The sequence below is a fragment of the Pyxicephalus adspersus genome, chromosome 6 (genome assembly GCF_032062135.1).
Source record: "Pyxicephalus adspersus chromosome 6, UCB_Pads_2.0, whole genome shotgun sequence".
Classification (NCBI taxonomy): domain Eukaryota; kingdom Metazoa; phylum Chordata; class Amphibia; order Anura; family Pyxicephalidae; genus Pyxicephalus; species Pyxicephalus adspersus.
The window spans coordinates 2,519,551-2,533,027 of record NC_092863.1 but is presented as its reverse complement, the minus strand read 5'-3'; the positions used below and the strand labels follow the sequence as shown (position 1 = coordinate 2,533,027).

Here is a 13,477-nt window from a genome sequence, read left to right as displayed (position 1 = left end):
AACTTTAATGACATCAGTAGCATTAACATTGCCTTTTTTATTTTGCTGAGGCTCCCTTTAACATAAATTTATTATCAGTGGATTATTTTTCTGCTTCCCGTCATTGATTGACAACGCTATTCGTTCTCACAGCAGCGTCACCACCGTCGGTGTGTGTGGACAGGGTAGTATTTGAGTGTCATGTACTTGTCAATGTAAATTAGGAAACAGACAAATGAAAGCCCAACTCCATCCCACAACTTATCATTTCTTTCACCTCTAAGGTTTAAACCATAGGAAATGAAACAAATATTAACACTGGCGGCAGTTTTGTATGGTTTGCCATCGATATTGGGCAAAGAAGGAATTCATAAACTAAATGTTATCTTTCTGGGTATTTTCCTGCAGTTTTTTCCCCAGTATGTGACTTTTAATTGATGAAATATGAATTCTGCTTTTCATGAGTCTGTTTTTAAAATTGTTAGTGATCAGTAGGATAATATACCCAGATAATGTGACTTATCTTCCTCCCTGACTTTTTTTTTACGTCTGGTCTTTACAGTTCCAGACAGGCCCAGTGTGTGGCAACTGAAAAATATGTAGGGCTTCTGGCTCCCATACCGCCCAGATTGCGAAAAATATACACCCAAAACATGTCTAGACTTTATTCGGAGTCCTTGGCGGAAGGCTGGAGCTCGGTGCCAAGGCTGTAAACAGGAACACAATCCAAGCAGCAAATGAGTTGCTATCACATGGCTTTACTCGAGCCTTGATTGGCAGGGCGGTTTAATATATGGAAATGGCTTATTAAATGTATTTATTGCATGACTAAATAAATTGCAGCCTAACTATTAAAACCCACATGCCTAATAATGTGTATGTCGACCTCATTCCCTGAATGGCTCCACAAAACCTTCAAAGGTGTAATCTGGTATGTGGCACCAAGGTGTTAGAAAGCAGATCCATTCCATGACTTCCATCTTTGTATAGTGAGCCCTGCTGCCATCGCATCCCAAGGTACATGACACTCAATGCCAATTGTAGGCTCTTTTGGCAGTAGATAGGGATCACCATGGGTACTCTGGCTGGTCAGTAGCTACACAGCCCCATGCACATCAAGCTGTAATGTGCTGTATGTTCTGAAACCTTTCTCACATGACCAGAATTAATTTCTTATTTTGTGCTTCAAAAGCACTTTGGTGGGATTGGATCAAGTTGGCTAGCTTTCCTCCATCAACACTCATGAGCCTTGAGCGCCATGACCTTAAAGCCAGTTGCTTTTTCTTGGACCTCTTTTGGTAGGTACTAACCACTGCATACTAGGAGCACCCATTTTTTGGATATGATCTGACCCTGTTGTTTAGCCTTACTCTTGCCCATCTATTCTGCTTTCATACCAGCACAACACACAAGAATTGACTGTTCTCACCTATTGCCAGGTTCCATTGTAACCAGATAATCAATAATAATTACTTAATGTAACCACAGAGCATTTGCACTATATTTCCATTATCCAGAGATTATGGAAAGGAATGCAAGAGTAGCACATATTTCCTGCAGGGTAGCCATGGCTATTTCTCTTCCTATCTGTAAAAAGTTGGAATAGTTTGAAATATACAATGACCATGGACAACTGTATGGATTGTGTAGGAAAAAGGACCTTCCAACATAAGTGATCCGTAGGAGTCTTTTTATTTATTAAATAAAAATGTTTTATTGCTACATTCACACAAATTTCCCCCAAAATTCCTATTGTTTTATTTATTTCTATCAGAACAATGTGTGAATTTTAGTAAATATTACATCAATCTTGGGTGAAAACATTTTTTAGGAAGACTTCTTTCAGACTGCTCACTGATTTTGGTTGACTGATCACTTGCAAAAATGCATTTGTTATATTTTCAGTTTGATTGTATATCCAAAATGAACACTGGTTCACCGTTCTTTACTAGTATTCACTTAGCATGTACAGTTCCTGCTCCTCTATCAAGTACCCATCAATGTTTTGTGAGTTATCTCCCCATTTTTTTCCAGAATTGTCTTCTTTATGTCCAGGACGATTTATTTTTTTTTTCAGGGGAGTCTTTTAGAACAATTCTCCTTCATGTAAATAAAATTCCATATCAAACAGGAATGCGGCTCTTCTCCTCATCCAGGGCGATAATCATAATTGAAGAGTTGCCGGCTCGCGCTGTTTATCTCACCTCCACCCGGCTGGATGCGGTGCGAGACGCTATCAGCGCAGGAATGTGTAGTGTAAACGTTCGCAGCAGGTTTTTCTGGCGAAAAATGAAATGATCATAAACATTGGCCCCTGATAAGGGAGCAGAGGACCCCGGCGCTGCCAGAAGCCGTCACCCATTCCCTCAGATCAGGCTGCGCCGATTCCTAATTCCTCCGCTCATGTCGGCACGCAGCTTTGCTGGCCAAGTGGTAACAAATAATAACTCAAGGAGAAGAGATTAGGGAAGGTGACGTTAAATTATATAGCGCAGTTTTGGGTGCGTCTCTCTGAAATTTAAAAATGAAAATCTAAGGCCTGTTATCTGGCCATTCACTGGTACATGTTTAATAATTAAGATGGTGGATTCTGTATTGGGCCAGAGAAATAGGGCCAGATTTATTAAAGCTCGCCATGACTGGAGAAGATACTCTTTAATCAGTGAAGCTGGAATGGCTTTCTTGAAAGTAATTTGCTATTTGCTAGCCTCCCTAGCAGTCTATTTCCGTCAAAATTTCCATGCAAAAAGCAGTACAATTTTTTGCATGGAAATTTATTTTTCATTGTAGGCTATAATTCTTAGGCATAACTCCCCAATATTTATTAAATGTAACAAATTTATTATTAAACTTTAAATAACAAAACACAAAAATTTGTTAAAGAAATAAAAATTTAAACATGTAATATACCTGTACAGAAGCATGTATAACTTATATATTATATAACTATATAAATTATATGTATATTTCTTTGTATTTGACTCAATACAGGTATTTTGTATTGAATCCAATACAATATTATTCGAATTTCCCGCTGATCCGCTAGCACGCACCAGCGCATGCACCAATGTCACCAGGAAACCCGGAGATTCGCTGCATTCGCCGGCTGGGGATTGAGGAGGAAGGACGTGTCCCCAGGATTTGCGCGGACCAGCAGGATGCTGGAGGAGAGCGACAAAATAAGGTAAGTGAGGTTTTTTTTAGTTAAAAGCTACCCCGAGTGTGACTCAGGAATATCTTTTGCCTGCAAAATCCACCCCGAGTCACACTCGAGAATACTGCCAGGAGGGCTAACAAATGTTTTAAATCCTGGACTAGATCCATTCCAGAGTTGCTGGATCAGCTTCACTGATGAAAGAGTATCCTCTACAGCCTTGGAGAGATTTAATAAATCAGGCCCATTGAATCTAATAAAATTCTAATATAACTAAGGCACTCTGGATTGCTATGTAAATTGTTGATTGAACATTGATCAGGAAGGCCATTTTTTGGCAATTAATTGCAGGGAGGTATAGAGGAAAACATCACATGATCAATAACTTATAGATTGATTCCACATCAAGTGTTCTGTTCAATATTCAGGTAAATTTCCGCTGGGATCTGATCAATATTGAGTGGCGCACATCACTAATCCATATAAAAAATCAATATACAGGAGAACATCTTCCACATTATGTTACTGAACAGTAGGCAATAATCCTAAATGGTACCTGACACTCGCATCCTTTGTATCTATTGCAGGTATGTGCATAGAAATTTGCATTTTAGCTTCTTTACGTAGCCACGTCTCCTCTTCATATCTGAAACAGGGTCTCCCAACCCCCAAAAACTAAGTAAATGGGGAGCTGATCATGCAGTGACAGTAATAGACTCATGCACATGGTTTAAGGTGTCTTCACTAACAATCATTTTGCAATAAAATCTATCATTGGTTGGGTCTAGTGATTCTAGCAGCTCCTTCACAATCCTTGATTTTGCCATAAAGTGGAGTTTTATCTATAATTCCAAGATGTGGGCTTCAGATATCGATCATCACTTGGCAGCACAGGCAGTTGGACAATATCTCAGATGCCCCTTGTGTTATAGGATAACAGCTGGACTGTGCAGCTCTCATGTCATCCATCTGATATCTGTGTAAACTTTGCATGTGCGGTTGTCGGAAAGGCATGCATGCAACGCAGCCATTAACGTGACACGTGTCTCTTCCACCGGCAAGATTTCACCACTGACATCATCAGATCACCCCCTTCTCACTTCATTCCCCACAGCTTGGCTTCCATTCCCTCAATGGGATCAGTACAATATTTTTATCTTGAAAGCAATTGTGTGGAAGCTGAATGAACACAGCATACTATGACTTCGTACATGTTTGTTTCCATTGATAAGAAGCCAGCAATGGAAACCCAATTTAGATTGTTTTGTTTTAACTTTAACTTGCTAAGAATGTTCCAGTATCTGGGAGCTCTGGACCTTTGCCTTTGATTTCCTTAAAAATAGCAGTGCACATGGAGTTCTTACTCTATATTCTGTAAATGTAAGTTCTGTAATTCTGTAAGTGTAAATGTAAGATCATCTAAAGCACTTCGGACTCTGATTTCTAATCTCACCGGATTTGGTGATGTCCCTATTGTGCTGTCTAATGTTTTCTTTGCTGGAGAGGAAGCTGTACCTGAGGACATCCAGTGCAAAGATCTACCTACTAGTGCTGCATGCTTTCTACAGCTCTGCCTTTCCTGCTTCCTCTTCTTCATCATCATCCTGTCACTCATCAGATCACTAGTCATCAAGATGGCAGCTCTGACAAAAGGAAGCAAAGCCCTGATTCTGTACCAAAGTGGTTGCCTCCATACAGAGTCCTGGTGCCAACCAAAGCATAGTAAGCCAGCAGGGCTAAATGAAGTTCAAAGCGCTTCCTCCAAGTTCTTTGTTGTACTGTAGTTAGTGCTGATATCCACTGTATCAGCAACTCAGGGAGGTGGTGACATTACATATGTGGTCATGTAACATTGCAGTCCCTATAGGCCTACTGCTACAAGTTAGCAGGTGTCATCCTCCTTTATTCCTTAAAGTGCCAGGTATTCTCACCAGCCGCAAAAAGGAGCAAGGAGCTACAAGGGAATAGAAATCAAGGCCTATGAATGCCCTTTGAAGTGACACAGGCAGGGTGACAATCTTTAGGTCACCCAACCCACACTAATAGACACATTCTGCTCCCTATACAGTGCCAATCAATACCATCTGCATCCATACCATTTCCCAGCATATTCCATGTACTCTGCCCCTTATATTACCATCTTCTTATAACAGCACCAATATACTTTAACCAGCGGCTCCTCAATTGGTAAACCCATATTAAAATTGTGAATAGTAAAAAGGGGATCTGAGTCACCTCAAAAGCTTGCATCTTAAAACCCTTAAGAGTATCAACCAAACTCCCAACTGTCTGCATTCCTTTAAAACAGGATCAGCATTTAATCTGTATAAATTTCAGTCATAGGAAACTGAGTTTCCCACTAGCTTCAGATACCGCAGCAGAGGCGGGATCCAGGTGAGCTTGTCATACTTTCTAGCTGCAGGCTAAGCGAGCGCCCTTTGGCGGTATTGGTCATGCGTCACGTAGGTGTGTCTTTTGCTAGTTCATAGTGAGTCAGTCACATCACAAGATCTATACCTGACTGACGAGAACTAAGCTTGTCTGTACAGAAGCTCTCTCTAGGGTATATAAACATCCTATTTTATTTCAACCTTTTATAAAGCGCTGAAAGCTGATTGGTTGATATGCTTTTTAGGTAGCACTGTTTATTTTTCAAGGCAGGCAGATTGGGCACTACATACCCTACAGAAAAGACCTTTGCCAGAGTCCCAAGATTTACTGCAAATGTTAATTACAATGGTCAGCTATGTGCATACATCAAATAGTCACCCAGGATGAATGGTTGTCCACATCTCAGCAAAAATTTACCATGTGTCCCCTGATCAACCTGCCATCATGGTTTGATAAACGACTGATCGGTAACAACTCCACTCACTTGCCTCCCCTCTTCATTGAACAGAACAGCATTGTGTGTACAGCACTCATTCATTCTCTTGTCACTAGAAACAATCACAAATGTTCATTTCCAGACAAATCATCTGACATCTATAAGACATCTGTATGTTGCTTTGCTTTTGCTCGCTATCAGTTTAGCTGTAGAGATAACATGCACAGGTATGCGGGCATTGTCATGGCATGCTCGAAAGCTACATACACAAATCATAAAATCAAAACCCAAGAAGATTGGTCAGGCTCATCTTGAGCGAAAATCTGACGTGCACAGAGCCCCCCCAAAACTGCTCATCAATGATGAACAACCATTTGGGAATGACCGCTGTTCACTTCTATGGTGTAAAGCACAGCGGGGTGTCACTTGTGCATGTTCCCTTTACTCTCCCCATAGACAGTGCTGTGTGTAAAGCCTTTCATTTGTCACTGGAAACAATTTTTTTTGTGATTGAGGATTTGATATCTATCGGAGATCTGTACAAGGCTTTATGGCTTATCTACAGTGAGCAAAAGTAACATTGCGCTTATCATCTTTCTGGAAGCAGATAAGAATTTGCACCAAAAATCCCTGTGGTGCATACAGTTGACCCAGACTGGAGTTTCAGGTTAAAATTTCATGTGTCGGTACTCTGAATACATTTGCTAAATATAAAATTTGCATTTTTGATGAGTGATGTATCATTTCTGTATTTTCTGCAGATGCTCACAGATACATGGAGGATGCTGGGTAATCTTTATATTTGGTGGTGGGCAAACTAAACTAAACTGTGTTTAGGGTGCCATCGCTGCATGTCCTGAAAGCTTATTCTGCAATAGTCTGCAATAGAGCCCATTGTGCTAAAAGGGGATCCTGAGTTATGTCAGGTTTCTTTCAAACAACACAAAAGTAGTAAAAAGAAGTAACAGCTTTGTAATCTATGTGCTGTTGAACAAATTGGTGTGTAGCATAGTAGGTAAAGGAAGTAAACGGCATGACAGGTACTCATTTGTATTGTTATCTATCTCGGGTCTGGATGCTCCGATTGCTACTGTCCAGCTACATGAAAGCTTTAAATTGCATGGTTAATTGTTGGTCTGTGAATTCATAAACCATAACTGGTAGCTTTCATCTGTTTTTATTAATGTTAGATGTGCATATGAAAATACCATATAAATAATGTGCAGATTACTGATTAGTGTATTTATTTTATTATTGGTCTGTGAGAGTTCACTGGCCAATACCTTGTAGCTTTATCTGTATGTATTGATGGAATCATCCTACGAAATAAGATAAATAAATGAGCAGATTTGCTTCATTCAAGTAGCCGTAAAAACTTTAAAAGGGAAGTGGTAGGTCTTGGGGCAATTATTTCACCCTATGATGTCTGTCCTTCATTGACAAAATAAAGAGGCCCCAACCAGGGTGGGTAAGAGCAAAATAACCCAAATCTCACATAAATCGGTACATTTGTTATGGAAGGCAGAGGTCAGCTTAGATCTATAGGTAAACAAAAAGTAATTTGATGGCTTCTAGTCAGCCTTGGGTTGTCCCTATTTACACTGTGCCCTCCTTGATGACTTTTTTGTGAAACTGCCCGGAGTCTGGGGAAATAGTATTTTATGAATGTAAAATGAAAAAGATAGGGTGTAATGTAATAAATAAATCACTCCAGCATGACTGAGACATGGCCAGAAGTCTGCTGGAGAACTCTGTAATGATTAACTGAGACCTGAAATTGGAAGAGAGCACTGAACTCTGCTCCACAGCAAATCAATATCAGCGGGGATGAGACAGTCAGAAACCGTTAAGTGAACAATTGGCGACCCGTGTGATAGGTACCAGGGACACGTATCAATAATGTGCTCTCTATTCTACTTTAATTGTACGCGTCTCAGTACAACTCAGATCATATTGTGGCCACATTACTCTGCGTTACATGTACCTGATTACCTAAGATGAAAAATCATGAGGCATGCTATAATCATAATCCCCCAAGATTTCCCCAGTAGTTTGTGCCTCTGCCCCTCCCACAATGAGATTTTCCTTAAGTAGTTTGTGTCTCTGCCCCTCCCACAATGGGGAGAATTCCCCCCTAGTAGTTTGTGTCTCTGCCCCTCCCACAATGGGGAGATTTCCCCCAGTAGTTTGTGTCTCTGCCCCTCCCACAACCCACAATGGGGAGATTTCCCCCAGTAGTTTGTGTCTCTGCCCCTCCCACAATGGGGAGATTTCCCCCAGTAGTTTGTGTCTCTGCCCCCATCTGGGTACTTTGCATTTGTTGACCAACGTTCAGAGGCTCACCAACTAGAATTGTCTGCCACCCAACCCCATCAGAAGTGGCTTTTGTGAAGCCTGGGTACTTCTAGAGCCTTTGATAAAATCTTCATATAATGTATAGTGTTGATTTGGAGGTTAGAAAGTGGCCTGATTCTTGGCTGCCCCGCCATAAATGCCCGCCGATGTCATTTTTCATTTCCTCACCTGTACCCTCCATATCTGTCCCTTGCCATCTGATAACACGCTCTGACACCTTGCCAGCTTATAAAGAATGCAGCGTTATTTACCCTGATCAAGGCCGAGTTTAGTCTGGATTTATAAAAGTGCTGAGCAAACAAGACGTGGTATCTCAAGTTCATGTCAAATATTGATAGAATATTCTATGTGCCAGCTGAAGGAGGAAATATTCTTCTTTAATTATAGAGAATGCCAAGTCTTACAACAGCCAGGAATAACCTAGGGAACTACAACTCCCAGCATTCTCAAGTATCAGAGCTTGGTCTATTTATGTGGCTGTAATGGGGTGTCAGTACAATGCAGATGTGGAAGAATTAGGGGCCTGGGAGAACAAAGTTTTTGTATGAATTCCCCGGTAATAAAGCCATAACAATCCCCAGACAGACATTGTATCCCCACACCCACCTCATTTATTTATACAATGGTTATTATCCAAATAGGGGTCCTCTTTAGTTACACTGGGCCATTTTATTTTACAATATCTCTTATGGTTTTAGGCTTTCTTGAACCATTTTTGTTACCTATCACTAATTTGTAAAGTTTTTTTATTGGCAGGAGCACCAAGTGAAAACCAAAGCACCCCCTTCCCATCTAAGGATTGGTAAGTTGTGACATTTATGACTTGTGTTCAGTAAACTTTAATTTCTACTTCAAACTCCAATAAAAACCTCCCAACACCCATCCAAATAAAAGAATAAACTCAACACAGAACTTTTTGTTTTATCAAGCAAAACATTTTTTTTATTAAAACATTTTCGTTGTAATGCTTCCATGTGAAATATATAAATCCCAACATATACAAAGTTTTATATCGAAATAGATTATCTCGTAAAATCTCTGATGAATAGAAAAAACATTTGATATCTTTAACAGATTACACAGTCCATGGCCGAATTACAGGAGATTGCATCAGGTGTTAAGAGGAAAACATCTGCATCATCGGCCATGCTATTAAACTATTGCATCACTGCGGGGAGAAAAATCATCACTCGCCCTTTATTTTTTTATTTTATTCCTTTTAAATAACACTATTAAAAAGCTGCAAGTCTGGATTAAAAAATGCTTTTGTCCTGGCTCTAAAACACTGCTGGGAGATGTCTGGGTGTTCCTTTCCACTGCACAAGCAAGCCTCTGGCTGCTGAGGAACTACAAGTCACAGTGAGTCACCTTTAGTTCCTCAGCATCATCAGGGGTGCAGCATGCAGCGGAGGTTTCTGCAGCCGTAACACAGCTGGGAGGTAGTCGTATATGTGCCATCTTTTTCTAGTGGGGGACAGTGATGACGTGCCACCGGCGGTAAGCAAAGGCCACCCAGCTGTCACCTTTTGTCCCATGGTTGGTGAAGCCGGTTGCTGATCAACACGGGTTTACTGCACTTTGCTTGGCAGCCAACAAAAGTGTTGCAATTAGGTGCACGTCACTTGTGCAATGTCACCATCAACCTGTATACATCCGGGGGCAATTGTTGTGTAACTTCCCCCATTGATAAAGCAATAGCACATTCCCCCAACACCTATCTCCCATGGGACAATGGGCCCAAATCTAAAATATATACATCTTACAGCTGTAAAAGAGATAGTCCACCAAGAATGGAAATTTCAGAACGATCTGCAGTGACAAGGGCGCTCACATTCCCTGCAGGTTTTTTTTTTGATTATGGAAAGGAGGAGCACCCTAAGGTGGCCGGGAACACCCAAAATTCCAAAGATAGGTGGGAAGCAAACTAGAAAAATCAGCACTGCAGTTCTGAAGAAATATAAGGCAGCGAGTGACTGAAATAACACTTCTGGGTGGGCTAACCTTTTAAATCTACAATATACAAAAAAAAAATTCAGTCCCTTTTTATCAAAGAAAAAAAGTGCTCACTGTAAGTTCCAAATGCTCATCATATTTGTGCAATTATTCAGCCGGATTTAGCAGTCCTTAGGTTGTGATTTCAGAGAAGAGGAGGGTCGGTCAGGGCCAATATTTTGGCTCGTACCTTCTGCCATGTGCAAGTTTGAGATCTGAGTAGAAAAATATGGGCCGACCTGTAAACAGTTTGTTTCCTCAATAAAAACATCTGGGGGTGAAGTGCTATAAATACTTTATAAATAGAATAATAAAATGTATCTCATAGAAATCTCTGCTTGGTGCAACTAAAAAAATACATATTAAGGCTCAAAATGCCAGCGGCCCCAGACAGCTCCGTGTTCATATTAGGGGGGGGGGGACACATATATTAAGGAAATGATTTCTGGTCATGTGTCATTTATATAAATGAGATTTTCACCCTGTTCACCAGTGCCAAGTACACCAGATTCCCGGGTTTTGCCCAGACAGCAAACCCGATAAACTTCTGATCATCTGCACATATTAACCTTGGCACACGTTCACAATGACAAGGCAATCTTCCCCAGGCCAACCCAACAAATTTGTTTGGTAAATACATTAAATGCAAATAATATTTGGGCAGCAAAAATGAATATTTTAGTATTTTCTCTACTCTGCCCTTTGTATGGTCCAGGGGGTGTTAGGGATAGGCAGGGACTGCTGTGATTGGCTGCTGGAGAACATCTGGAGCTCACTGGCTCTTGTATAGAAACAGGATGGTGCACAGGTGCTGAATTCGGGAGGTTCTGCAGCAGGTACATTGCAGCAGCTACACCCACCCCTTCCACCTTCTAGATTTGGTTACATAAAGGAGGACCTGTCATTCTCCAGGTGGAAAGGAACTGAAGGTCCTGCTTGGGACTTTGAGTTGTTGTCCACCTGGAGAGCTGCAGGCTGTTTGCACAGACACACAGAATAAACATTTCTGCTGTAGTACCGACTGTCTCATTGTATTTGCAGCATCACACAGCTGCTGAGTGTCTCCTGCATCACCTGTCCATACACAATGCATATTCAGTCTCAAATCACAGGGTGTAAGGAGGGCCAAGACCCCTCAGTGCAGTAAAGTAAGGGGTGCCAGTAAGGTGCCCTCCTCGCTGGTCCTGAGCAAAAAGCACTCCTCTCCTCAGGTCTCATGACCCCTCTGGGTGAATGAGAGGGGGCACAGGTGCTGTAGACATCTCACCTGCCCACAGGTGGCACAAATTCTTCCACAGGAGCCAAGGCAAAGAGCGGTGGGCAGAAACCAATCGTAGAATCGCCTTATGGTGCCAGTCTCTCCATCCCAAGATAGGGCATCAAGCAGATTTCACATTCCACAGGTGATATTCTGCTAAGAGACCCCTAGTATACAGTGGGGGATTGGCATTATTCCAGAGTGCCAAGCTCTTCATACCCCTCCTGGTGTTTAAAGGGTGATACCAGTCTCTCTGGTGCTGTTAGAAGACTGGCATAACTCCAAGGATCTCAGTCTCTTCTGGTCATTAGGAGGGGGATGACAATCTCTTGCCCCCTGTGATGTATAGAGGGGGTGCCAGTCTCTTTATACCCCTGTGTTGTAATGACGGGGTGCCAGTCTCCGTACCCCTGTTTTAGGAGGGGGATGACGATATCTTGACCCTGTGATGTATAGACAGGGTGCCAGTCTCTTTATACCCCTGTGTTGTAAGGAGGGGGTGCCAGTCTCCGTACCCCTGTTATAAGGAGGGTTGGCATAGTCTCTTTATACCCCTGTGTTGTAAGGAGGGGGGTGCCAATCTCGGTACCCCTGTGTTATAAGGAGGGTTGGCATAGTCTCTTTATACCCCCGTATTGTTCACAAGGGGTGCCAGTCTCTTGATACCTCCCTGCCTTGTTCGGAGGGGTGCCAAGGTGCCATGCTGCTCCCCAGGTCTCTCTAGCACCTCCCCGTGGCTTCTGGCGGCAGTTGTTTGAAGAGGTTCCGCAGGGTGGTGAGCTCCCTGCTGAGTTGTTCCACCCTCTTCTGCAGCCTCTCATTCTCTGCGGTCAGCTCCAGGACTTTGTGCTGGGTCTCCATGTTCCGGATCTTGGCTTTGTCCCGGCTCTTCCGGACGGCGATGTTGTTCCTCTCCCGGCGCATTTTGTACTCATCGCTCTGCTTGTCCAGCGGCTTCTTGTGCTTGGAGCCATTGGACTTGGAGCCCGGGTTCGGGGTGCCCGGGGGGCTGCAGGAGGAGGCGCTGCTCAGGTTACCGCTGCTACCGGAGGGCACCGCATGGAAAGGTAAGTAGGGTCTGATGGCCGGGGACTCCTCCATCTTAGGGTAGATCAGGGGCCCCGGCTTGTAGTGTGGGGCCCCTAGCTCACACAAGAACTCCCCGCAATCCGCTTCCAGGTAAGGGCTGAAGTCTATCGCCCGCTCGTGCTCTCCGATGTTGCCCGTCTCAGGGCGGAGCCCCCGGCGCTGGACTTTGCCTCCCAGACACTCAGCACTGGCGGGCAGCTCGTAGTAGAAGTTGGTGGCTTCCATGGCTCTAGTAGGGGCGCATCCCGGCGGCTCCCAGGTCAGCAGCCGATTCATGGAGGAGGCGAGGCTCAGCCTGATCTGTCACAGCGGTGCGGGGAACCGGCTTATATACTCCGCGTGACGTCACAGCGTGTTCACCGTCTCCACGGAAACCACAAACGTCACATGCCTCCTCCTCAGCTGGCCGATAGAGGGCGCAGGTCGCTTGTAGATTCCAGAGGAATACGTGAAATCGTTCTATTGATACAATGTAATACTTTGTATCGAGGAAAGGGTTAAATGCGACACAAAATCTACAAATTATCTTTATTGGTCAAATGATTGAAAGCTTTAATACCCTGTTTACATGTGCCACATGCCAATTTTTATGTATTATTATCCTATTTATAATATTGTTTTTTAGTATTAATATTGTTATATTATATTATTATTCTTAATAATTTTCATTTATTTTTATTTATATCTTTATATTTTATTTATATTTATTATTTATATTATATGATTATTTTATATATTTTTTAATGATTTCATTATTATTGTTATATTATATTATTATTTATATTAATTTTAATTTATTTTTATATTTTATATATATTTCTTT

General features: G+C 42.2%; 1 protein-coding gene across 1 annotated transcript; it reads right to left on the bottom strand.

Annotated features, from left to right (window-relative positions):
- Positions 1–9,228: 9,228 nt before the first annotated feature.
- On the bottom strand, positions 9,229–12,974 carry CEBPB (CCAAT enhancer binding protein beta). Its single transcript, XM_072414148.1, has one exon. The coding sequence runs from the start codon at positions 12,928–12,930 to the stop codon at positions 12,286–12,288; it is 645 nt and encodes a 214-aa protein (XP_072270249.1). The 5' UTR covers positions 12,931–12,974; the 3' UTR covers positions 9,229–12,285.
- Positions 12,975–13,477: the final 503 nt, after the last annotated feature.